Source organism: Festucalex cinctus, chromosome 10, assembly GCF_051991245.1.
Source record: "Festucalex cinctus isolate MCC-2025b chromosome 10, RoL_Fcin_1.0, whole genome shotgun sequence".
Taxonomy (NCBI): domain Eukaryota; kingdom Metazoa; phylum Chordata; class Actinopteri; order Syngnathiformes; family Syngnathidae; genus Festucalex; species Festucalex cinctus.
In genome coordinates, this window is record NC_135420.1 from 29,482,350 (window position 1) to 29,508,309 (window position 25,960).

Genomic DNA, 25,960 nt, shown 5'->3' on the forward strand with positions numbered 1-25,960 from the left:
AGAGATAACCAGGGCCCTGTTGGAAAAAAAAAAAGCTCAATTACTCACAATTCAAAATTGATTTGTAAATAGTAAGGAAACTTAGCTATAATGCTTATTGCTGCAAAACGGAAACAGATAGAAATATACTTTTTTTTTTCCCTGATGAAAGAAGAGACTTTAATCTTTTTTTTTTTTGGTAGGTTCAATGTTTTTTTTTTTTTTATAGCAATAGAACACAATATTCTGTGGGCCTTGCAAAAATCGGTCAAAATTAGGGGTGGGAACCTCACGATATGATACGATATGCGATACAAGGCTCACGATAACGATTATCTCATGATATGATGATACCGTCAGGTCATAAACTGTGACACCATTTTTTTTGTGTAACCTTGCAAAAGTAAATACATAAAATGACTTAAATATTAAATCCAATTAAATCAATAAATGAATAAATTAATATTCTTCAGAAACTGTGCGCTTCAAAAAGTCAAAATATGTTTTAAAATGTTAAAATTGAAGCTATAATACACATTTTTCATCGAAACGTATACAAAACTGAGTGAATTGCTGGACAGATAAACACAAGTCAGAGTGCGCCGATGAGTCGTCTTCTTTGCCTGAAGACTTGCGTCCATTTCCCCGCCCCTCTTATGAGGCACTCCCCCTAGTGGCCCGCCAAGTAATTGCTCAATAACTCATCAACGATGGAGCCATTCTAGTGGCTGGATAAGAACTACAAATATCGCCATACATGTGCAGGTGTAACGATAATCTTTCAGGAGACAAAGTATGACGATTTATCGCGATATCGATATATATAAATATCATCACATTCCTCGTCAAAATCCAGTATTGCTTCAGTCAATGTAAAGTTGCCCATCCCTGATTTTGAATGTGATTTAATATTTGGTTTGATGCTTTTGTAAGCTGAGAAAAGTGCAAGTAGTAAATGAGGTTGTCATTTTTTCCTCTTCTCTGTTCTGTTCCGTGCGAGGAGAAGAAAGTTGTTGCGTTTGTCGACATCTGCACGCGTCGACCAATTCCAAACGTTTCTTTCGCCGTTCCAACATTTTTTTGGAAGTCGTCGCGAAGGCCACTTTCCACAAAAATACAAAAACTTGCCAACGTGTCACAATTGAAGACTCGAAAGCACTTCAAAGGACTTTTTTAATCCGCAAGGGATGTTTGTACAGTTACGCAAGACTTACACAAGACACTTAGGTAAGATTTCAACCACAACGTTGCATAAGGCTTTTTTTTTTTTTTTTTTTTGAAGAGCTTTATTTAATTAACATAACATGCCACATTGTTTTTGTGATTTTCCACACCAACTTTTTGTGTGCCAGCTGCACAAGCCGACAGCGACGTGCGGCGGACGTTTGCACTCATGACACCGCAAAAAACAAACAAACAACAAAAAGAAAAAAAGTCTCTGTTGATTAGAAATTTTATTTTATTTTTTTTTAATGTGAAAATGATTTCAGTTTTCCTGCGCTGTCAATGTTCTTCTGGCTTGGAATCGATTTTCCAAGACTTTTTCCATCGAGCCATCGTAACATACGAGGTTTGCCCAACCACATTTTTTATTTTTTTTAATTTTTTTAACCGCCAGCCAAAAAAAAAAAAAAAAAAAAAGTCACCACGTGCATCCATCCATTTTCTTGACCGCTTCTTCCTCACAAGGGTGGCGGGGGGTGCTGGAGCCTATCTCAGCTGGCTTTGGGCGGTAGGCGGGGTTATTACACCCTGGACCGGTCGCCAGCCAATCGCAGTCATCACGAGCAGTCGTGTTCAATTTGTCTGCCATTTTGAAATGTAGTCTCAGTTTTAGTCCAATTTCAGTCACGTTTCTTCGTTTTGATCCCAGTTTGTCAACCTCATCCCGTTTTGATTTAGTCGACTATAAATCAAACATTTTAGTCCAAGAAAACGTCATTTTATTTGTCTAGTTTTAGTCAACAGAAACTGTCAACGTTTTAGTCGAGTTGTCGTCAGGACAATCATTTTAGATATATATTTTGTCAATAGATAATGTTCAATATTTTGCCTCTAAAACTATTTCACATAAATTTTTCTCTCATCTATTTGATGAAAAACAACTTGACACACAATTACAGAATATCAATCAATTAGCTCCAAAATCAAAATTCCTCGTCGGAGTTGGCGGCTTTGTCGAGGAAAAGGAACTCTGTCGGCTCGTCTTGGTTTTTGTTTACTTTAGTTAACTTAAAAATAAATCAGTGGTACGATTTTTTTTTTTTTTAAATGATACACAAAAAAATGAAATATCAAAAGATGAGTGATTAATTCAAGAGTCTAGGAGGAGAACAGGAGGTAAAAAAAACTGTGTGGCTCGACTCCATATAAACGATGGGCGGATTGATCCTAATATCGATATTATTGATATCGGATCAATACTGGCACCAAAATATCAATCTAGTCGTTTCCTTTCAGTTTGGCCAAACTGAAAACGGACACGTCGCGTCACGCTAGCGTTTCCATCGTGTGACATGGATGTTTCTGGGGGGGGGACATTGATAATGAATTTTCTATTTATCAATTAACTTTGTCCTAATTTTGTCCTTAAGAAAAAAAAAAAACACTAAAAGGTTGAAATTTGATCGTGAATAAGCAATTCAGTACTATTTTTTTATGATATACTATCATTTTCAAAAAGTACTGATTGATATCAGCGATACTGGCCCTATATTTACTTGGTATCGGACCTGACTGACCGACCGCATGACTGCTGTGTGACAATAGGTCCAAAATAAACAAAGCTTGTTACGCAATTCTTATAATGCTATGAAAGCTAGAAGAAATGTTACATACTATATTCACACATTTTAAACGCAAACAATAAAAATACTGCCTTATATATTATTCACTATCGAATGACTTCTCTTCAAATGAGAAACGAGACTCTTACATGAAGAACTTGCTCGAGATGGAAATCTTACACAAAAGACGAATTTCCACCGAATCTTCCAAGTATGAGCACCATCGGGATGAGGAGTGGAAAAAATTATTAATAATCGCATAGCACTTTGAAAGCATTTTCCATGTTTGTATTTTCAAGTGACGGTTGACGATGTGATGCATTTCAAGAGGAAAAAAAAAGAAAAAAAGAGAGAAGACACGGCAGCAGTGGCGGTGTAAAAAAAAAAAAAAAAAAATTTATTGCTTGAAGAAGTTTGTGGAATGAACAAGTAGACACACAAATCATCCTCTTCATATGACATCGTCAACACTAACAACATCGGGCGGCCATCTTGGGTGACGCCGATCAGTAATACTGACACGTCAACGTTTTAAGGGAAGAAGAAAAAGAAAAACAAAAAAAAAAAGTCTGTGATCATCCACAATGCAAAAGAATTTCAAGGAGTCGCGGTCGGGAAACCAAAGTCTGTGAGTCCGTCCGTCCGTCCGTCCGTGTCGCTTTTCCCTGATCACATGTCGTCGTCGTCGTCTTCGTCCTGAGAGGAACCGGCCTGCTGGGCGGCGCCGGCCGCCGCCGCCATCTGGGCCTGCTGCGCCGCCTGCTGCATCTGCAGCCACTCCTGTTGGGCCAGCTCCGCCTGCTGCTGACGCGCCTGCACGCACGCACGCGCACGTCAATCCCATCATGCAATGCAAAACTAACAAGAAAAAACAAAAAACTTGCGGGCATGCGTTCAAAAGTTGTCAAATGAAGTCGATTTCCATCGTCAGTCCCGACATTTGAACGGCATTTCATGGAGCAGTGGGCAGGAAAAGTCTACACACCCCTTGTTCAAACGCAACAAAAACAAAAAGCCGTTGCAGTTTTATTATTAGCAAGCATACACAAATATTAACGCCTTGCCAAAAAAAAACTCTCCAACCGCGCTTGATGTGTTTCCTGTCCTGTGCTTTTGCATGTAAGAACATTTGACAACTGATTAGCGAGGACAGGAAAAAAATAAAAAATTTAAAAAAAGGAGAAAATCTACCTTTTTTTCCTGGTGAAAAAAAAGAAGAAAAAAAGAAAAGACGAGTCCACTGTTGGGTGCTTGAGAGTTCACGCGACAAAATCTTGCGCAGGGCTCGAAAGATCCTGCAAAATGCTGGAAAACTGCTGGAGGGCAAACTCGGCTCTGAAAACTATCAGGATGGAACCATATCCAAACATCACCATACAAATATCATCACGATATTGCGGGGTGGATTGGCAACACACAAAAAGGTCACAATATTGTAAAAAAAAATACATGAATATTGTGCTTTTGTACATTGCTGCAATGAAAAACAGTCTACAAATATTATAAATAAAATAAAAAAATCTATAAATAGGTTCACAAGCATATTATGTTCCCCTTCATCTTGTGGAAATTAAACTGCACTAAAAAAAAAAATTAAAAAAAAATGCACAAATGGAAATCAACCCGACTTTTTTTTCAAATATCCTATCTCAAAATATTAGAATATTTCCTCACAAGTAAAAAAAAAGAAGAAGCCATAATCAGCAATATTAGCGCAATAAAAGGCTTGCAATATTTCAGTTGATTTGTAATGAATCCAGAATTTGTGGCATTTTTGCTTATTTGATTGCATTCCATAAAATAAAGGACTTGATCACAATATTGTCATTTTCGGAGACAGTCCTGTACATGCACTGTGATGCATTTGATTTGTTTTACTCTCTAAAACTTAAAGCTAGCCTGCTGTACATGCACAGTAGTTGATTTTATTGCTTAATACTTGAACGTACACGTATTTGATTTGAATGCTTTCAAGCTACATGCCAATTGGTCAGTTTCAGCACACAATGTTGATGTTTGTTCACTCCTAATCAAGTGCAGGGGATTTAGGATTTATTTTCTATTCTTAGCATGGTATGGAAATGGCATCGAGAAAGGTGGAATTTCAACGGTATGGGCGTGGTCGACGACATTTCTGCTATCGTGACGTCAGCTTTACCTTGGCAAAGAGCTCCTGCTGCTGGCGGAGCAGCTCCTCCTCGGGGATGCCCAAGTTCTCCAGGCGCGAGCTGGCCTTCCTCCTCTTCAGGGCCACCGTCTTGCACTCCTGCAGCACGTCCTTCACCTCCGTGATGTACGAGGCGAAGCCCAGACTCTCCAGAGCTACGGCGGGAAGAGACGGACAGCACCACATGCGTCAGCAAACACTCGGACCCGACGACACCTTCTCACGCCGCCACTACGGACGTCACAAGCAGCTTGATCTTGTCTTTATTATGATATTCATTCATTCATTCATCTAGGAGTGTGACGATATATCGATGAATCATGATATTTTGTCTCCATGCCGAGTATCGCAAGATTTCTAGTTCATATACAGCCACTATAACGGCTCCATTGTCGATGACTTTTTGAGCAATTACTTGGCGGGCCACCAGGGGGAGCGCCTCATAAAAGTGGTGGGGAAATGGACGCAAGTCTTCAGGCGAAGAAGAAGACTCATCAGCGCACTAACTTGTGGAAGACATTTATCTGTCCAGCAACTCACTTTCCATACATTTCTATCTATGAAAAATGTGCATTATACATTTAATTTTAACATTTTAAATCAGATTTTATGTTTCGACTTTCTGAAGCACATAATTTTAATATTAGGACTGCACAATATTGGAAAATCATGAGATACAGTTGCTGAATATAGCGATATCGATATTGCAATATTTAACATGTACCTAAAGAAATGACATTTTTATTAAATGTAAGAATTACAATTTTCATGCAGCAGAATAAGCTAACTCAATACAATCTTTGTTAATTAACTGAAATGACCTCTCGATAATGTTCAACTATTGGATGGCGGTGCACATTTTAGTTAGTGGCTGACTGGACAAATTCAGAAGAAAAGCATCAAATTCCATATTATTGCACATCTTTGCGATATGCATATTGCATGGGCCAATATCGTGATATCGATATACAGTATTTTCGATATATTGTGCAGCCCTAATTGATTTAGTTGGATTTCATATTTGTGTCATTTTATTTATTTACTTTTGAAATGTTACACAGAAAAAAACTGTCACAGTTTATAAAATGAAACAATTGACTTTGTAACTGACAGACATGTGACATGACAGTTTTTAATAAAGACAAATTTGTTCACAAAAAGTGGTTTCTGTTAAGCTGACATTTGTACTTGTTTAAAAAAAATACACTAATAAAAGTACTCACTGTGAAGAAGGCACCAATTTTAATATTGTGTTGTGATGGTACAAAAAGAAGCTCTTTTCTTATTGAAAAAAGATCAGTTTATGTCTTGAGTAGTTTTTTCGGTTCAATATATCGATAATCGCGTTATCGGCATATCGTGAGCCTTGTAATGCATATGCATCAATAATCGTTTGGTTGATTGCATTTACTGTTTATCTGCCATTGTTGAATGACGATTGTGTGCAAACCTATTTGGAAAGAGAGAAGACGTCAGAGTTCGGATTGTGACGTCACGAACGGCCAATCCCCCCCCCCCCCCCCCCCCTCTCTCTCTCTCACCGTTGATGACGTGCTCGGGCGAGATGGTCTTCTTGTCGGACTTGTTGCAGATCTCGTTGGCCTCGGACGAGATGAGGTGGATGAACTCCGTGCAGCAGTTGACCACCAGCTCGCGCGCGTCGTTGGCCACGCGCACGTTGGGAAGCGTCTCCTTGATCATCTTGTTGATGGCGGCGCGCGGGATGGTCAGATCGTCGTCGTTGCCGGACGACGAAGCCATCGCTCGCCCAAAATAATAATAAGAATGACAATAACACTTAATAAAAGTGACGAATCCTCCGCTGCGTTTGGCGCAGCCCAACGAAGAGAAGAGAAGAGAAGACGTCCCGTCCGCCCGCCCGCCGGGCGGCTAACTGAGGCTACGCTAACGCCGCAACAGAAAGCGAAACGTCTCCGCGCAACATTGGCCCAAAAGTGCCGGATCAAATATCACGAGCGTGACAAATGGCGGAGTGGAAAAGCAGGCGGTTTAGTCGCCGAACGAGTCCAACGGAACAGCTCAGCCGCCGCCGCCTCCGCCCGAGAGCATGGCTAAAGCTAGGCTACACGAAGCTAAAATATGCTAAGCTAAGGCTGCTAGCGGCGAACAATGGAGCAGCTCGCTCAGCAACAGTTGGTCCGGTGCCGCCGGGGAAACCGACGCAAGGGCGTCGCTCAAGAGGCGGACAGTGAACGAATCCACAAATGTGTCAAACTCAAATAAACGACAGATTCGGCCGTCGACTACTTTCAAAATGTACTCCGGCAACATTAGCCAACATTGGTGCGGATATGACCTAAGAAGGAAACCGGAAGTCCAAAAACACATCGACTACATTTACAAATCTCTTTAAAATAAATACAAATCTCTCGCCTTGGGATCAATCTTATGTAAGTTGACAAGAAACAAGAAAAGTACGAATTAAAAATTCTTGGTTAATTGTCTTTAGTTGACGTTTTTTGTGGCTTATGTTATTTTCTTTATCGTCATTATTTATTTGTTGTTTTTTTCTAGTGTGGAATTGATTGATTCCCCCCCAAAGCTGTGGATGTTAAGACGATAGAAACGTTGATCTGATGTTTGTTGCAATGCTGTGAATGTTAAAAAAAAAAAAAAACACGACTCAATTTTGAGAATTTGTTTTCCATCCATCCATTTTCTTGACCGCTTATTCCTCACAAGGGTCGCGGGGGCTGCTGGCGCCTATCTCAGCTGGCTCTGGGCAGTAGGCGGGGGACACCCTGGACTGGTTGCCAACCAATCGCTGGGCAGAATTTGTTTTCTGGTTGCTTAAATTATCACACGTAGTTTGAAAATTAATATTCCAGTTTAATGTTCACAAGTGTAGATTTGCAAAGTTCGAACCTGCTTTGGAGATTTATATATTTTAATATCTGATTGTAAAAACAATAAAGCAGTTAAAACTCTTCATTATGGTTTCATTTGAATGTTTTCAATGTGTCTTAGTTTTTGACGCCATAAAAAAAATAATAATAAAAAAAAAAAAGTTTTTGACGCCATTTTTTTTTACCCATTATTTCTCTTCTGGGTTGTTTATCGCCACCCAGTGGTCATTTGGCAACGTGCACCTTTAACGGCATACTCACGTTTTGATTTATTGTATCTCACATTGACGAAGTAATTAATGTTAACGCCATCTTTTTCGAGATATCCTTTCTATGTTACATAAATAGACACGTGGATCCCAGATTAGTGTAAATACATAATCACATAATCAGCGTGATTATGTATTACATGTGTCACCACGTAATCCCTGTTGAGTTGTCATGAGGACAAAAGCTGACACGCACAAAAACAGCTCTTGCAATGTTTGACCTATACATTATACATGACTAATTTTATTTATTGTATTTTAATTTAACGTTGTAGCGAGTACGTTTTTATGACATTATGTTACATGATGAGTTTATTGTTATTTATATTCAAATATGTTTTCACAGCATTTGTTGTACAGTATTGCATCTCTTTATTCCATCTGACTCAGGTTAGGATTGTATTATATATAATAGATCATTTGAGTACTTTTCAATCATTTCAGAAAAATTATAGAAATTATAAAAATAAGACACGCCACATTATTCCACATTGAGTATGTAATGTATTATTTTAATAGTCTTTATTCAATGTGCACAACAAAACGAGAAGTGAAGCTTTGAAAATGTAAAGTGACTTGCTGCGGTGGTCACATGACCGACTGTGGGCGTGGCTAAAGACAAGCACAAGCGTTGATGGGCTCGGCTCCTCCTCCGAGCAACAAAATGGAGGACGCGACGGCGGTCGCCTCAGTTGCTTTTGTCCAGCGTGAAGCTGCGCCTGCTCCGCCAGCGCAGCAGCTTGAGGAAGTTGAGGCTGGCGTTGAAGATCTTGTCGTGCTCGAAGACCATCTTGTAGAAGGTGTCGATGGGCAGGTCGCCGCTGGGGTCGGCGTACTTGAGCGTGGTCATGGGCGTGTACAGCGTGTTGGTCTGGTGGCGGAACGGCGGGTTGTCCGACGTCATGATCCTCAGCGTGTGCTGAAGGGCCACAGGCACAACAAAGACATTTGGAATTCGGTGCTCCGGGAGTCGTTATCGCCGGATAGACTGCTCGTTCGGCCGCCGGTACTGTCGGTACCAGATGTGATTCCGGCTGCCAGATTGTATCGGGGTCGCCTGCAGATGACGTCACGCTACAGAATTGTCTGGAAATTGTCTGTTTACAATTGTTCAATAAAGTTGTATGGGAAAAAAAAATGACAAAGCGTTGGAAAGAAAATATAAAGGTGTCATTTAAATAACGAGATGTATGGACTAAAATTGTAAAACGTAAATAAACCTTAAAAATATAAAAGCATGATACTTTTAAAGTGGAAAAAAAAAGAAGATTGACGTGCCTTGCGCTTGCCGGTGACGTCAGTACAGCACCGCTAACGAAGTTAGCTTTGGTTTGGTTACTTAGCTGTTCACAAATCAATCACAAAAATAAAAATCAATGATAATAGGAACACATTAACAATCTATACTGACGTAATTTAAATGGCATCTTTAATATTTTCTTTCCAACGCTTTGCCATCATTTTCCCATACAACTTTATTGAACAATTGTAAACAGACAATTTCCAGACAATCCTGTAGCGTGACGTCTTCTGCAGGCGATCCCGATACAATCTGGCAGCCCGGATCACATCTGGTATAGAATTCGAAAATTAGATATAAAAAATAAATATGAATGTTAATAAAACGAGCAAAAAATATATAAATAAATATATTAGTAATTAATTAATTATTTTTTTAATTATTTTAATTATTTTTTATATCCGTTTTTATTTTCACTTTTAGCCATATATATATATATATATATATATATATATACATATATATATTCTCTTTTTTTTAATTTTTTTTTTTTTTATATAATTTTCGAATTATCCTCCATACTTGGGGTGGGGGGCGCTCCAGGATGCTTGCGGAGCGGCTCCTGCACCTGTGGGAAAAGGTCGCGACCTTACCTCAGCCACATCCTCCGCCGTCTGTCCCAGCGTCTCGAAAATCTGCTTGTAGTTCTTCAGGTAGATGTTGGTGAACATGTCCGCCGTCACCGCGTCGGCGTTGCTCAGGTCCGTTTTCACGCCTTCGTCGAACACTTTGCGCTCAAACTCCGTGATGACCGGACCCGGTTCGATCAGGCTGATGCTGAAGCGGCGGCGGCGGAGGGGACGACAACACACGCCGAGTCAAAACGTACAGACAAAAATTGTCTTGGGACACACGCAGGAAGTGGGAAAGAATTTGGCGCTGTGGGCAGGAAGTGGACAAAAGTACTGAGAGGGCCATGCACAGGAAGTAGACAAATGTATTAAGCTATATACAGGAAGTTGGCGAAAAGTATCGAGCCACGTATAGGAAGTGGACCACTGATCTGAATATATGACTGTATAAGCCGATAGGCCAAACGTTTGAGGTCGCGAGGCGGCCATATTGCTCCTCCCAAGAAATGTTTCTCAGCATACGATGCTATACATTTACAGGAGCCAAATTGGAGAACATTTGAGACGGTACTTTGTAGAAACAGCATGATCTATCATGTTTTAAATGTATTAACTCATTTGCTCCCAAAAACGTATAAATACGTTCTATTTTAAATATTACCATGCTCCCAAAGACTATGTTTTTTGTTTTATGCTAGAGCATATAGAAGTCTTTGATGCTGCCTCTCAACTGCAAAGAACGGTTGAAGAAATGATAGTTATTACAAAAATGGCCAGCAGGTGGCAGTAGAGTATAAGAGACCAACCTGGGCCATGTTGCAACAAGCTATTTTTTACCGCTGTTTTAAACAATTTGTGAATAGTGATGAAACTTTGCTATATTCTAATGCCAATTGCTGCAAAATGGGAAGAAAAAAAAAAAAATCTTTTTCTTGACGAAAGAAGAGACTCCATCTTTGATTTGATAGGTTCCATGTTTTGATCGCAATAGGACACAATATTGTGTGGGCCTTGCAAAAATCAATCCAAATCCAGTAAAGCAATGAAAAATGTGCTGAATCTGCACAGCCCTATTTCACAATCATTTTGTAATTGATTTGCCGTTTTCCGATCCAAAAGGGCGAGCGTCTTACTTGAGATTGAAGCGGAGCGCCTGCACGGCCAAACTCTCGCAGAATCCCTCCACGGCGAACTTGGACGCGGCGTAGACGTCGTTGAAGAGGATGCCTGTCACGGGCACACCGCAACGAGTGGAGTTTTGGTGAAAATGTCGGCTCGGCGGGCTGGCGGCTTAAGAATGGCGACCTTGGATGCCCATGACGCTGCTGATGACCACCACGTGACCTTTCTTGCGCCGCTTCATGTCGGGAAGGATCTCCTTGAGCAGCCGCACCAGGCCGAAGAAGTTGGTGTCCATCACCGTCTTCATCTCGTCCAGCGACTGGCACTCGATGGGGCCGATCATGCCCACGCCGGCGTTGCTGACTGTCACGCGGGCGGAGGTGGGCGGAGCCGTCCACATGGCGACATGATCAATACGAGTCGGGATAGCAAAATACGGATCGAGTAGTTTGGTTTCAGTTTGGCTCTTTTGTGCACCGCTGCGGTTTTGGTCAAACGGATAACGACGGGCATGTCGTGTGCCCTCGCGTCATTTCATATCTCATCTTTGGAGTCGATGCCATAAACACAAACAGTATTGGACTTGAAAAAAAGATATCTCTATTTTTGTATGTTGTCGCATGATAATCTTGCACATCTTGTTTATTTGGATTGAAAAATGAAGTGATGAAGGCAGCATTTGTAGTCCATTTTTGTATTTGTCGTTTCTGAACACTGAAAGTATTTGTTGACATTTCTTTTCATGTGATCGATCACTTTGTGCACTTTAAAGCGATACGTGACTCATTGAGCCATTTTTAGCAGTAAAACGTTCTGTAACATTATTTTTCATGTACAATGAATACCTTTAAAAAGTATTTTTTTTTGATGATGATATCACCTGATAACAATCAGTTTACTGACCAAACCAAGAAATCAGGTGAGCCATGTTTGGTCGTTACTTCCTCATCACTCGACATCAAAAGGAAAATAAATGTTTTTTTTTAAAAGGTATTAATTATAGATGACAAATAATGAAGTTACGAAATTCCTCATTTTGTCCTTTAAAAAAAAAGAAACGACACAAAAACACTTCAAGGCTGAAATTAGATTGTGAGTAAGCATTTCAAATTATATACAGCGTTCCCTCATTTCCTATCAATGTTTGAAGTCTCTAAAAACCTCTCATATACACTTTTCTCATCAACGCAACAAATAACGTTCAGCTCTTTATTATTATTATTATTCTGACTTGATTTCAATCGAAGACAAAAAACGCGCCAGCTTTCAACGTTTCATCCTTTGGCGTTTTTCGAATGAACGATTGGAAGCATTTTGCCGTTGCTCGATTTTTGTTGTTAATGAGCAGGTGTCGCAGGTGCGCGACTCACTGAGGACGTCCACCTTGCGTTGGGGCAGGCTGTCGACGCAGGTTTTGATGGACGTCTCGTCGCACACGTCCAGCTGTTTGATCTCCAGCGTGCGGCCCAGCGAGCGACCCGCCGCCTCCACCAGCGCTTCGCCTTTGCTCACGTTCCTCATGGTGGCGTACACTCAACACACACACGAGAGATGAGCGATTACGCCGACGCAAGTATCGCGACATTTGTACTTCATGTACAGCCGCTAGAACGGCTCCGTTGTTCGTGACTTATTGAGCAATGACTCGGCGGGCCACTAGGGGGAGCGCCTCGTAAGAGTGGCGGGAAAATGGACGCAAGTCTTCAGGCGAAGAAGAAGACGACGACTCATCAGCGCACTTTGACTTGTGGAAGACATTTATTTATCTGTCCAGTTGTGCAAATGTTTCGGTGAAATATGTGGATTATATCTTCAATTTTATATTATATTTTATGTTTCTACTTTTTCAAGCACACAATTTCGGAGGAGTATTAATATTGATTGAATTGGATGTAATATTAAGTATTTTTATTTATTTCTGCTCTGTTATATATATATATGGATAATCGTAAAATTGTTGCTATCGTGAGGCTTGTATGGCATATCGGATGGTATCGTCAGGTTCCCACCCACCCAAAACATGCCCACATTGAGTTCCTCCACATTTTGACTTTTTTTTTTTACAATAACTTAATTAGAATTTAAATATCGCCAACCTCCCGACACTATCGTGATAATTATCATATTGTGAGCTTCATATCGATTTGTGATATCGTATCGTGATGTTTTTGATATCGTTACATCCTTACTGATTCGTATTTTCTAAATTTGAGTTTAAAAAAATCACAGTAATTGAGTTACAGTATCGGGATTAAATCGGTAACAAATTGAATCGTGACCTATGAATGGTGATACGCATCAAATCTTCAGATACTTGTCAATTCACACCCCAGTGACATTACTGTAAAAAAAAAAATAATAATAATAATGCATGCAAAATTGCAGTTAAAAAACAAAAAAAAATCTGCGAAAAGCGAACCGCGTTATAGTGAATCAACACTTGAGCGAGCAAGCAGAAAAATGAAGAACGTGCGTCAAGAAGTTTCCGTCATTACCCATGAATCTCTTCTTCTCATCCTTGGCGATGCGAGCGGCGAGCGCCAGGCCGATGCCGGAGGAACATCCCGTGATCAGGACCACCTTTTGAGACATCTTTGCCGCCAGCCGGCAAAAGCGGGTCCGAGCGACAGTCTGGAAGGCGAATAGAGGAAGCGAGGCGGCCTTCTTAATTCCCGCCGCTTAATCCCGACCGGCGAAAAGTGCCAGTCAGCACTGACGCACACACGCAAACAAGCACGATTGGTCGCATTGGTCGCATCTTTATTTTTCCAAAAGCGGCAAAACGTTTCCGCGCCTCAAATGTGCTTGCAAGCAGGCAGAAAAGCAAAGAAAAAAAAAAGAAAAGATTCCACTCCACAACAAAGTCATGTGACAGGAAGTCAACGTTGTGAAAACAACTTCTGCTCCCAAAAAGACAACAACATATTTTTGTTGTCTTTTGTTTTTTAGCTCAATAAAATACATCCAATGATTCAAAGAACTTTTTTTTGGTCTCAATGTGCACAAAAACTACAAGACGAATGTTTCATTGTTTTACAAAACTTTGTGCTTTTCACTTTGCAACACAGAAACATATTTTGGGGGGAACGTTTGTACTCTATTCTAATCTTAAATTGTAACATGTGGATGAGTTCATAAAAAAAAAAAAAAAAATCAGCCAATTTCCAAAGTAATGATGATCAATCGGCCGAGGTGAGACTTGTGACTTCCCGACTTCCCCATTTTCTCTTCCCATCAACGTCCCCCGAAAACACCCCCATTTCCGTTTCTTGACAAAAAAAAGATTTGGGCCACCAAGCTGACTCCGCCCACTGGACTAGGAGTGGCTAAACTGCAGGCAACACTACAACGACAACGACGAGCCGGGCGATCTAACGAGCGCCGATGACGGCCAGGGGGTCTTTTCCCCACAAGGTGGCGTCCCAGGCCAGGAACCATCCGGTGAAGGAGGGCGGCTCCTCGCCCTGCCGGATCACGTTGATGGGAATTCCGCTGCGGCCCGACGGGTCCGATGACAAGTAATCCTCGGCTGAAAGGTCCAGCAAAAAATACCCAAAAAATTATAAAATAAATATATATATATTAGAGGGAGGAGGTAATATGCAGAGAAAAAAGTGGCAAATTTGTGAGAAAAAAAAAATTGTGAATTTTTATTTTAGAAAGTGTCAAATTTGCTACTCTCTAAAGTGGCAAATTCGTGAGCAAAAAAGCTTGAAAAGTTGCCAGTTACTTTAGAATGTGGCAAATTTTTGAGAAAAAAAAGCTTGGAAATTTGCCAGTTAAGAAAGTGGCAAATTTGCTATTCTCTAAAGTGGAAAGTCACGAGAAAAAAAAAAAGCTTGTAAATTTGTGAGTATCGAATGTGGCAAATTGGGAAGAAAAAAAGCTCGTAAATTTGCAATTTGTGACTTTCTAAAGTGGCACATTTGTGAAAAAAACAACACAGTAAATTGTAAATTTTATAAATTGTCAAATTTGTGACTTTTTAAAATTGCAAATTTCCGAGTTTATGAAGTGGTGAATTTTATGGAGTTATTTTTCTTGCAAATCTGCCACTCTCAAAACTCGTAAATTTGCAATTTGTGACTTTCTAAAGTGGCACATTTGCGAGAAACAAATAAAGAATTTTATGGAGTTTTTTTCTCTCGCGAATCTGCCACTCTCAAAACTTGGAAATGTGCAAGTTTTTTTTCTCCTAAATTTTCCACTTTAGAAAGTGGCAATTTTTTTCTCAGCATATTGACTCCGCCCTCGAAAAAAATCTCTCTATATTTGTACGTGGGCCGGATGGTAGTTGTTAGTATGCGTGAAGGTTCCCGGTCGGGCTCACCTAAACGCGGCGCTGCCTTTTTCTCAGCCTCGTTGGCGTCCTTCCCGACCCAGACAAAAATCTGGACACAACAAAAACGGAGACGAAGGACATCAAAACGTCAAACGTTTGATGGGAAAGAAAAGTCCGTCAGCGGCCCACAAAACGCCAAACGGGCTACCTGGAGCCAACAGTCCAGAATCATGACATCGTCCGTCTCCAGGTCCAGCTGGTCCAAATCTCCGGGGACCTCCTCCACCTACGCGCAATTAATCTTCATTTCATCAAGCCACAAAAACATTTTCCACCCGACGAAAACTGGACTAGATGAGACTAAAACAATAAGTGGGACCAAATCAGTTTGCATTTTCGCGGTCGAAAACCAACTTGACTTGATGAATGTGTAAAAGGAGAGAAGAGTGAACTTGTCCTCACGTGGACGCGTCCGCTGGCGTTGGAGCACGCGAAGAGTCTCGGTCGCCACACTTTGGCTTTCTGCAGCACCAGCGAGGTTTGGTAGTCCTTGCGGCCGCCCAGAACCTTCCAGAAGTTCTCTGAGGACGCCCCACAACGCGTGGTTGTTATTGAGACATGACAGAATGTTGTGTGAGAGCGTTTCACAAATTCAAGGTGCGGCAAGTGTGAGACTCGTTTAGTCGACCGACTGTCAAAGTTTTGCATTCCAGCGTTTGTGTTCATTTACGTGTGAGAGTGTTTCGCTTCTCTCTGTTTCACTTGTATACAACAGTGTTTCAGTTGTGTACGAGTTTTAAAAAAAGGTGCACATGTAAGAGTTTCGGTAGTGTGTGTGAGAGCAAAAAAAATCTTTTAGATGTGAGAGTTTTTTGGTAGTGCATGTGAGCAAAAAAAATTGTATGTGTGAGAGTGGTTCAGTAGTAGGAAAAAAAAGGATGAGAGTATTTCGAAGGTGTGTGAGAAAACAAAAATCTGGTGTGTGAAAGTGTTTTAGCAGAGTGTGAGAGCAAAAAAAAAATGTATGTGCTGGAGTGTTTCAGTAGTGTGCATTTGAGCATTTATGTTGTGCAAAGTAGAGTTTTGGAAGTACGTATGAAAAATGAATACGATTATGGTTACAGTAGAATGTGACAAAAAAAAAAAAAGTTTCTGTAGTGTGAGCAAAACAAAATCTGTTGCAGAGTGAGAGTGATTCAGTATTATGAGAAAAAAACAAGTTTGACAGTATTTTGGTAGTGAGTGAGAAAAAAAAAAGTGTTTCAGTAGTGTGTGTTTGAGAATGTTTTGATAGTACGTATGAAAAACGATTATGACACTAACTAGTAAGTGAGTGAGTGTGAGAGCGTTTTAGTGGTGAATGTGAGTGTAAAAAAAAAAGAATCAGTAGCGGATTAAGAGTGTTTCAATTGTGTATGTGTAAAAAAAGAAAAAAAAAAACAGCTGCACGTGTAAGAGTTTCTGTAGTGTGTGAGCAAAACAAAATCTGTTAGTGTGATTCAGTCGTATGAGAAAAAAAAAAGAAAAAAAGGTGTGTTTCCATAGTGTGTGTGTGTGTGAGCAGTAAGCGTTTGTTTTCACGTCTCCATCTCCGGTTTGTTTTGTTTTGTTTTTGTTTGTTGCTGACCGGGCTCTTTGCTCTCGAGCACCTCGACGGGTGCGCCGCCGCCGCCCAGGACGCCGATCAGGTACTTGGCGGCCGCCAGCTCCTCGGGGGTGGTCCCGCTGCCCTTCCACAGGAAGACCCCCTTGGACCACTTGAGCACGAAGGCGTCGTTGGAGTTGAGCGAGCCGGCGTCCGCCGACACCTGACGCCACAAACGCACCGCAGTCACGCCGAGCGACCACCGGGGGGCGCCTCAAAGTGGAGCGCTCGGCCATATATGACGTTCGAGGTCGCCAGGCGGCCATTTTGCTCCTCCCAAGAAACGTTTCTCGCCAGTGCCGAAATTGGAGAACATTTGAGACAATACTTAGCATCATTTATGCCGTTTTCAAAGGTATTAAACAAACAAGAGGACTGTAGACAATTTACAACTTGCGTAGATATTAGATGACGTTTACGGGGGAAAACTTGTCTATTTTTTACGAAAGACTGATAACTGTAATTCAACAAAAAATGCCTCTGCCAAATCTAATATTGCTGTCTAAGGAACTGAGAAATAAAAGAAAAAAGTGCTCTCCAAAGCAGCACGTACGCTTGTTCATTTGATTTTTTTTACCCGGCACAAACCTCCCAAACCGCCTGCGATCTTACACTAACTGCCTCCGAGCTGCACGTGTCTCATCCGTACGCATCGTTTAAACGGAAGTCTGCTCACGAAATGGGAGGAGCAAAATGGCCGCCCTGTGACTTCAACGGCTTGCACTGGCACGGCTGGCCACTCATATCGGTTGATGAGGTTTTTCTGGCTAATCTGTACTCACACTTTACTAAACTGTGGGTACCGATTATCACCAATTTTTTTTTATACCCTGGCACCAGAGAGGCTCCGTAAAATACACAGCTCAGTGGAGTGGACAGACGGACGGACGGACTCCAAGACTGACACAGCCGGCGCCACAAGTCAATGGCAGTCAACTGCGCCACCTTGAGGCCAGGACAAGAAGAAGAAGAAGAAGAAGAAGAAGAAGGAGGAGTCGGGCTGCCCCCGCCCACCTCGACGGCACGCGTGGCCTTGGTGGAGCTCTGTCGGATGTGGAAGAGGCGAGTAGCGCCGGGCTCGGTCTGGCCGCCCTTGCGGGAGGTCCCGCCCAGGTGCACCACCAGCGGCTTGCTGCCAAACAGGCTGAGCAGGTGAGGAGGTTCTTGGCCCTGAGTCACGCGCACCTGCACGCCCACCACAACAACCACATAGCCGCTGTTAGCGCGCAGCTAGCGCAAGCATAGCGCTGCCCTCGCTAGCCCACGTCAACAACGTTGCCTTGATTCAGCAAAACTCTTACTTGCGTAGCCACGCCTCCAATGGAGCCGTCCAGGGCGACGGCCAAGATGGCGGAGGCTCCCAGCTCGTCCTTGGTGCACTTGAGTCCCTGCCTGAAAGGGGGTCAAAGTTCAAGGTGGGAGCCCGCCTGCTAACGTGCTAACGTGCTAGCAGACCATATGTAGATGATGTGCTTGTCTCCGCCGTCGCCGCGGTACGTGTAGAGCAGCAGGTAGCAGTCGCCGCCGAAGAACTGGCCGTAGGCGGACGGGTCCACGGCTACGCGGCCGCCGCCCTCCACGCGCCACACCTGAACCGCGGCCAGGTTAGCGCTCGGCGACGGGGCGAGTTAGCGAGGATAGCGGCACGTAGCGGGACGTACCTGCAGCTTCCCCGAGCCGTCGTCCACCATGGCGTGCTGGGCGGCCATGAGTTTGTTATGGTGGAGACTGGAGGCGTCAAAGGGGATCTGCTGGACCACGGCGATGCGGCCCAGCGTGTGCGCCTGGCACGGACCCGTGCTCTCGTCCTTGTCCAGCCAGTTGTCAAAGAACTCCTTGAAGAGGGAGGTCTCGGCCCCCTGCGGCAGGATCTGGATCTGCGGCCAGCGGGAGACGACTGACGCGCTTGCGGCGTTTTGTGTGCGAAAAGTTGCGCGGCCGCTCGTTACCTGACACTTTTCCGAGTACTTCTTGTCGGCGATCAACTTGTTGGCGATTTTCAGCGCCGCTTTGCGCTCGTCCATGTTGGAATCGCGACCTGCGCGCAAGTCGCCAACTTATTAGCGGTCACTAATACACTTCAACTCGGTCAACCAAAACATTTGCAAACTTCCCCGCAAACTAACAAACTCGCTAGCAGTGCCGCACACAAACTCAGAATTGAATTGCAAGCAAACTTGCTAACTGACTAATTGACTGACTAATCATTCATTTGCCGCCTAACAAACTAATTCCTTTGCAACAAAATCCATAGCTCGCAAACTAACAAACTTGCAATCAAACTAACTCCTAAACTATAAAAAGTCACTAACCGGTGAACTCATGAATTTGTGAACTAACAAATTGCCAAACTATTGAGGCAACTCGTAAACTACGGAAGTAACTCAAAAACTAGCGCAGGAAGGAACTGATTAATTTGCAAGCTAAAAAAAACCCCCCAAAAAAGTCCCGAACCTGCGAACAAATGAATTTGTGAACTAACGAACTCCCAACTCACAAACTCAGAAAGAAATTGACTTGCAAACTGAACCACGAACTCGCAACCGAATAAATTTGCAATCAAAGTAACTCACAAAACTCGGGTACTAACTAGTTTGAGAACTAACAAATTCCCAAACTTGAGGCAACTTGCAAACCAAGGAAGTTACTCAAAAACTAGCAATCTAACAAACTAGCGCAGGAACCGATTAAGTTGCAAAATAATTTGCAAATTAACAAACTCACAAAATTATGAAGTAAAACAAAACAAAACAAAAAAACTCACTAACTTGTGGAGTCATTTTGACGTTTAAGGAAGCATTTCTGACAGAAATTTTATTTGTTATTTTATTTTGAAAGACCGACGAGAAGCAAAATGGCGGCAGTCTGATTGGCCGAGTGTCACCAGACGGTTGTTTGGATTCGTGCCAGTTTTTGAAATGATTCATTGGACGACAACGTAGCGTTTCACAGCTTTCACCTGAGTGCTAGCTAGGCTAGGCTAGGCTAGGCTAGGCTAGGCTAGGCTAGGCTAGGCTAGCTACCTTTCCAGAAGAAGATCTTGTGGTCTCGGCCGTTGTCCAGGATGTAGCAGTCTTTGCCGGAGAGCATGTCCTGCTTGAACGGGTTCTTCTGGGCCACCAACTTGAGCGTCATCGTGCCGGAAGCGTCCGACACCTGCGCGGCAAAACGTTAGCGACGGCCCGTCTGCTGCCGTTAGCCTCTTTGAGCACGTGCGCCGCCGCGCAAGTTACCACGTAGAGAGACGCTGGCTGTCGGCTCGTTTGCATCGTGGGCACATCTGGACTTCCCGCAGGCAGATCGGGCTTTGCTCCCAGAACCTGAAAGCGTTGGTTCCAATCGTGTCAGAGTGGAGGACAATAAAATAGGATACAACACATTCACGGCCATTTGTAAAGTAGAGAACAAGAGAGTCGAAAAGGATTAAGTACACTAAACTAAGAAAGAAGAGTTAGCATTGTACTGTATAGAAGAAATACCGAAGTGCAATCAAAGCTTTTTTACAGCTAATGTTGAAGCCTCGAGTGTAATTTGGGCTCCCGAAATATCTTTCTGACTGTAAGTATATTATTTTGACAAGTGTTACTGAATTGGATGTTTAAATTGTGTTCCAACGCGACATAAGTTACGAGCCGCTAGTTAGCGTAACATTTCGATGTGAATTAGCGTTATGCTAACGGCTAAAAACGCTTTTTTTTTTTTTTTGTAGATGATTGCAATGGATATTGTTTCAAACTTGAAATAACGTGATTGTTATGTTTTGGATGTGACAGTTTTACACTTGGATCCAGTAAACGAGCAAAACAGCAACAGAGGCTTTATTGGAAAAGCGCTTTGCTAGTTTTGCGCGCAGCGACTTCCTCCACACGAGCGAAGGCAAATCAGCGGCTCAGGCTGGCGGTGGCGAGCAAATGAGGCGGAATTTTGCACGCCGGTAGAAGGCGGAATAGAATAGAAGAGACGTCCGTCCGCTCGCTCCCTCCTGGGCGGCGTCTGACCTTGATGACCTCCTCGGGCTCGTCTCCCTCGTCGATGATGTGCAGGTCGGCGCGTCCGCGCCGCTCGTTGTCTCGGATGTCCACCGCCAGCTGCGTGGCCTTCAGCCGCTCGTAGCGGTTGCCCTCGCTGCCCGTCCAGGCGTAGATGTTCTGTCCCACAAAAAGAAAAGAAATAACATCAGCAGTGGGTCACAAGCCCGCGCACACGCAAAGATGGCGGCGGCGTCCTCTCACCTTGCCCAGGTCGATGATGAAGGAGTCGCCCTTGTTGAAGCTGGACCAGGCCAGGTCCACCTCACTGGCGCGCACCCGCCGGTGACCTTTCACGTGCAGCAGACGCTTGACGTTGGCGGCGTTGGTCACCACGTTACGGAAGCCGGAAGCCACGCCCCCTTTCTGAAATGCCAAAGCACGATGGACGTCCACGTTGACGTCCGCGTGACAAGTCGTGACGTCAAACGTGACCAGAACTGACAAAGTTCAAAATAAATAAGTAAATAAATAAACGACGAAATATACAAATAGAAATGGATATAAAAAAATATATAATTCGAAAATTACACATATAAAAATAAAGAGAGCATATATATATTTGTATTTAATTTTCGAATTATAAATTTTTTATATCCGTTTTTATTTTTCACTTTTAGCCATTCATTTATTTAGTCATTCATTTATGTGTTTATTTTTAATTTTGGCAGTTTTGGGCAACATTTCTACTTGGCAGTAGGGTCTAAAACGGCCAAAATTCAAAATAAACACATATATATAATACATAAATTTTTTTGTTCTTTTTATTTCCATTTCTATATTTTTTTGTATAATTTTTAAATTCTATTTTTTCTATCCATTTTTATTTGGACTTTGAGTCATTTGCTTCTTGTGAATTTTGTCCGTTTGTTCCTCCGTCGATGTCATTCAGGTGAGAGGTGACGGGCGACCACCCGCAGGCGACTCACCTTGTAGGTGAGTCCGTGTTTGAAGTATCCGTTGAAGACGGTGGACTCCATGTCCTGGTGCTCCGTGAACTGCTTGGCGGCGCCGCCCAGCGAGTCGTCCAGCTGGATCATCAAAATGGTGGCCGCTACTTTCTCGTCCTGCGACGTGTGCGAGCCTGCCGAGACGGACATGAGACATTCTGGGTGACACTTTTTTTTTTTTTTTTTTTTCTTTTTTTCCTTGGTGCCAGTTGAAACGGATGCGACGGGTTTCACGCATACACCGCATGTTAACATCACGCGATGACATCATCAGTAGCTTGAAAGGCAGCAAGCACGCGTACCTCCAATTTCCTTTTGGACGCTTACTTTTCTGAATTAACGGCATTTTGGGAACCAGAAACGATTCGTTGACGGTCAAATGAGCCGTCGATGAATTGGATGATGGATGAGTTGCCGATTTTGCGGCCAATCGACTTGTGGATTTTGAGATACGAGCACATTTTTTCGTGATGTATTGAGAACAGTCATTTGTGTTACGGCCACTAGATGGCGGTAGCAAACTTTGCAAGGAGAAGCAATTTGCCACTAATGAGTTGACATTTTGCCCCCAAAAGTCTCGAGTGTGTTTTCTGACAAATGGTGAAAGTTGAAATGTGTGAGCGCGTGGCAGGTACCCATCCAGGTGTGCACGTTGTAGGAGGGCGCGGCGCTGGTGTACAGGACGATGTAGGAGTCTCCCGTGAAGAAGCTTCCGTGCGTTTCTTTGGGGACCTCCGTCAAGTCCAGCTTCTCCATGCGCCAAATCTGAAGACCGGCACGCTTGCCCGCAGACTCAAACGCTTTGTGGGTCGGCATTTTGTCAACTGGAAAAACAAAACAAAAACAAACCCGACTCGACTCTGCAAGTATATTATATATATATTATATATATATATATACATACACACACCATTGAAAATAGTAACGTTAGATACATTTGAGTGAGATTGTTTTATTCTAATCTCTGCATGTAATGAGGGATTTTTGGCACGACTTCTTTTCACACTGATACGGGTCCAAGTAGTTGAGCAGTCACCAATACCAAATACCGCTAATTTTTTTGATGCACAAAATGTTCCCCAAAACAATGACAAGTACATTTAAAGCATATCCCAATACTGCATTTTAGCCTCCAAATTTGCTTGCAATTCAATTTTGGAGTTGCTGTTTGTAAAACGGCCACAAGAGGGCAGCCGATACTCGTATCGGCTCCCGTTGTACGATTCCGTGAATTAAGGCCGATAGCGAAACCTGGCATAATCGATCCCGAGTTGTAACGCGGAAGTCTTTCGCCAAACATCCGCCGATAAACGACGGGACGTCTGCTCATTGATTGCATCACTCATCGGAATTGGTTGGGAAGATGACCTTATATGGGCATTTGTTGGCTTTGTGAAGGTACAGACGCTTCTTGTATGGTTGGAGGTTTGGCGCAAGCGCAAATTGTGACCGTGACGGCTGCCAACTGCCGACTTAAAAAAACAAAAAAAACAACGTTCAATTCGCGATTGAAGAGGATTTTTGTTTTTTTTTTTGTTTTTTTGGCAGCGTTAATCTGGGCGTGCAACTCATTCAACAGCAACAATGCGTGTGTGTGCGTGTGTGTGTTGTTACCAGAGCTGGTTGGTGATAATTGGTCATATGACACAATAGGGCGTAGCCGGCGCCCATCCCACATGACTCGTTGCGCAACTCTTTATTAAAAACACTTTTCATTGTTTATCATCACTTCTTACATTTGCGCCGATTATCACTTATTTCCTTACTTTGGTTTCTTCTTTTTCAACGCTCAACAATTACCCACAATTGAAGGTGTTGAATTAAAAATGTCATTCGGAATAATGATGATGATGAAGATGATGAATGTTGATCCAAAAGGTGTTCGCGTGCAGACGTTACCTGCTTTTGCGGCTGCTGATGAGTGAAGACGACGTCAAAGTTTTTTTTCCTTCTTCCTGACTTCTTCCCGTCTGCTCCACTTCCTCGTAGAGCGGCAATTTTATACGGCGCGGGCGTCGGGGGCGAGGCCAGGCCGCCGCCCCGCCCATCTTCGGCACGGGCGCTGCGCCAACGTGGAGGACAAAAGAGAGAAGAAAAAAAAACGCAGCTAGACAAAAGCAAAGGCAAGCATGTCCCGCCACGTCATTGGCTCGCTCGCCCTCGGGAAAAATGCGACGCTGGCAGCACTGGAAACCAAACACCAAAACCTGCACCAGCGCCGCCTCCCCTTCTCGACAAGCTCGACCTGCTCGCATTCTTTGCATGATTAGTTCAAGACTAGTACGGGGAGTTCTCAGGTTACGCCCGAGTTCCGTTCCTGACGCTCGCGATGTAACTCCAATTTCCACTTGAGTCAAATTTCCCCATTAAAGTCAATTTTACATTACAATCCTTTGCATAAACAAATCTAAAATACATGAACCAAAATTGCTAGAAGTCGTAGCTTTCTTCTTTGGGGCCATGATGTGTGGGGGAAAAAAAAAAAAAAAAAGGGTTAAAAAGCCAAAATAATCCCTCAAGTGCAAAAGTGCTAGCACTAGCTAAGGGCTAAATGACGGATGAGGGGAAAACACTGGGCCAAAATGGTGGCCGAGGAGACAAAATGGTGGCCGAGGAGCCAAAATGGTGGTGCGGGCGTAACCGTGGTCAAGTCGAAAGGCCTTCGGTCGAGTGCGTCGTAACTGGAAGAATCACTGAAGCTAGGCTAGCCCATTTTAGCCCACGCTACACTCACATTCAAAATGAAAAACTGGTGGCACACTACAATTTTGATGAAAATCAAATCGACAATCAATTCTCACCAGGAACTATTTCCAACAAATTGAAGCGCGAGGTTGTGACGTTGCTTAATGCTAAATGCTAAACGCCGTCTTGCTTGACACACAAGTCAACGCACTCGCCATTTTCTAACCTTTTTGTGGTCCGCCACATCCGCTTTTGGAATCCGGTTGCGTTGTTCATTCCTTCAGGTCGCTCGTGGATTGGAAGGTTGGAAAAAAGGTGCACGGAAAAAGCTCCCGGCCTGAGAATAACAGCGCAAACGTGAATGTGAAAGTAAATATTACACTTCAATTCCTTTTGAAATTGCTTTCGTGTCTGAATTGCTATGGCAGCTGTGTGATTGACATGGGCCAGTGGTGGCCAAGTCCAGTTCTTGACAGCCCCGCCCCCTCCCCAACCTGTTTTCATGTCTGCCTCCGTCAACGCGGCCGAATCCAAAGATCGGCGAGCTCGTCAGCAAGCTTCGCAGAAGCCAGATAACGATCCTGATCATGAATCGGGTGAATCGGTGTTGGTGGGGAGTAACGTGGAAATCAGGCTGGCTCCCGAGGACCAAACTTGGGCACCCCTGACACGGGCCAACCCATAGGTCCAAACATTGGCTTCAAATGGCACACCGGGCGGGCGGGATGTGCTTAAAAGTGCCACAAAACGATGGAGCTGGTCAAGTTCACTGGGACTGCAGGCTCAAAAGGAGACTGAGAGCTTATTAGCATAGTTAGCATACTTTAGCTAGTTACGGACGCTCAGGCCCAAGTCTGATCGTTCCTCTGCAAATAACAAAGTATTGCCTAATCTAACCGAACCACTTCTATCGCCTCAAATCAAATCTGCTGTCGTCTTGTTTAGGTAAAGGCAGTCGACTCCGTTTTTCCCATTTGAATGACATCAAGTGGAGTTTTGTATAATTGTGTAGTCTAGTCCATCATAATTTCAGCACTCGACTCATGTCAATTCGAGTGCAGTGCAGTGCAGACATTCCTCCTTGTGCTGCTAGCGTCTCATTAGCTTGCAAGCTAATGTAAAAAAAAAAGAAAAGAAAAGAGCCCGTCAAGTTGTTACGCTGGTTACACAACTCGGTTTTGACGCCGAAGAAGAATGCGGGCGGTGTCGCTTCACGTTAGCTTGGCGAGCGCTGCGCTGAGTTGGCACATTTTGCCTGATCGGCAAGTGTGAACACAACACACATAATCCCACACAGACACAAAGACT

At 43.2% G+C, this 25,960-nt stretch overlaps 3 protein-coding genes across 3 annotated transcripts; all 3 read right to left on the minus strand.

The window, feature by feature from the left end:
• Window positions 1-3,133: 3,133 nt before the first annotated feature.
• Window positions 3,134-7,273, minus strand: dr1 (down-regulator of transcription 1). The gene is made up of 3 exons (XM_077535015.1): window positions 6,474-7,273; window positions 4,924-5,087; window positions 3,134-3,578 (listed from the first exon to the last, which is right to left on the minus strand). Exons 1-3 carry the CDS (start codon window positions 6,691-6,693, stop codon window positions 3,435-3,437), a joined length of 528 nt encoding a protein of 175 aa, XP_077391141.1. The 5' UTR covers window positions 6,694-7,273; the 3' UTR covers window positions 3,134-3,434.
• A 1,286-nt stretch (window positions 7,274-8,559) lies between these two features.
• Window positions 8,560-13,698, minus strand: LOC144026860 (retinol dehydrogenase 8). Its single transcript, XM_077533924.1, has 6 exons — window positions 13,558-13,698; window positions 12,433-12,594; window positions 11,246-11,425; window positions 11,074-11,167; window positions 9,962-10,145; window positions 8,560-8,987 (listed from the first exon to the last, which is right to left on the minus strand). Exons 1-6 carry the CDS (start codon window positions 13,652-13,654, stop codon window positions 8,757-8,759), a joined length of 948 nt encoding a protein of 315 aa, XP_077390050.1. The 5' UTR covers window positions 13,655-13,698; the 3' UTR covers window positions 8,560-8,756.
• Window positions 13,699-13,805: 107 nt separating this feature from the next.
• On the minus strand, window positions 13,806-25,098 carry scinla (scinderin like a). The gene is made up of 17 exons (XM_077533922.1): window positions 23,867-25,098; window positions 22,603-22,791; window positions 21,947-22,101; window positions 21,222-21,383; window positions 20,988-21,137; window positions 20,223-20,309; window positions 20,013-20,145; window positions 18,939-19,027; window positions 18,651-18,866; window positions 18,445-18,578; window positions 18,291-18,381; window positions 18,004-18,174; window positions 16,972-17,152; window positions 15,807-15,925; window positions 15,553-15,630; window positions 15,393-15,453; window positions 13,806-14,591 (listed from the first exon to the last, which is right to left on the minus strand). Exons 2-17 carry the CDS (start codon window positions 22,781-22,783, stop codon window positions 14,434-14,436), a joined length of 2,166 nt encoding a protein of 721 aa, XP_077390048.1. The 5' UTR covers window positions 22,784-22,791; window positions 23,867-25,098; the 3' UTR covers window positions 13,806-14,433.
• Window positions 25,099-25,960: the final 862 nt, after the last annotated feature.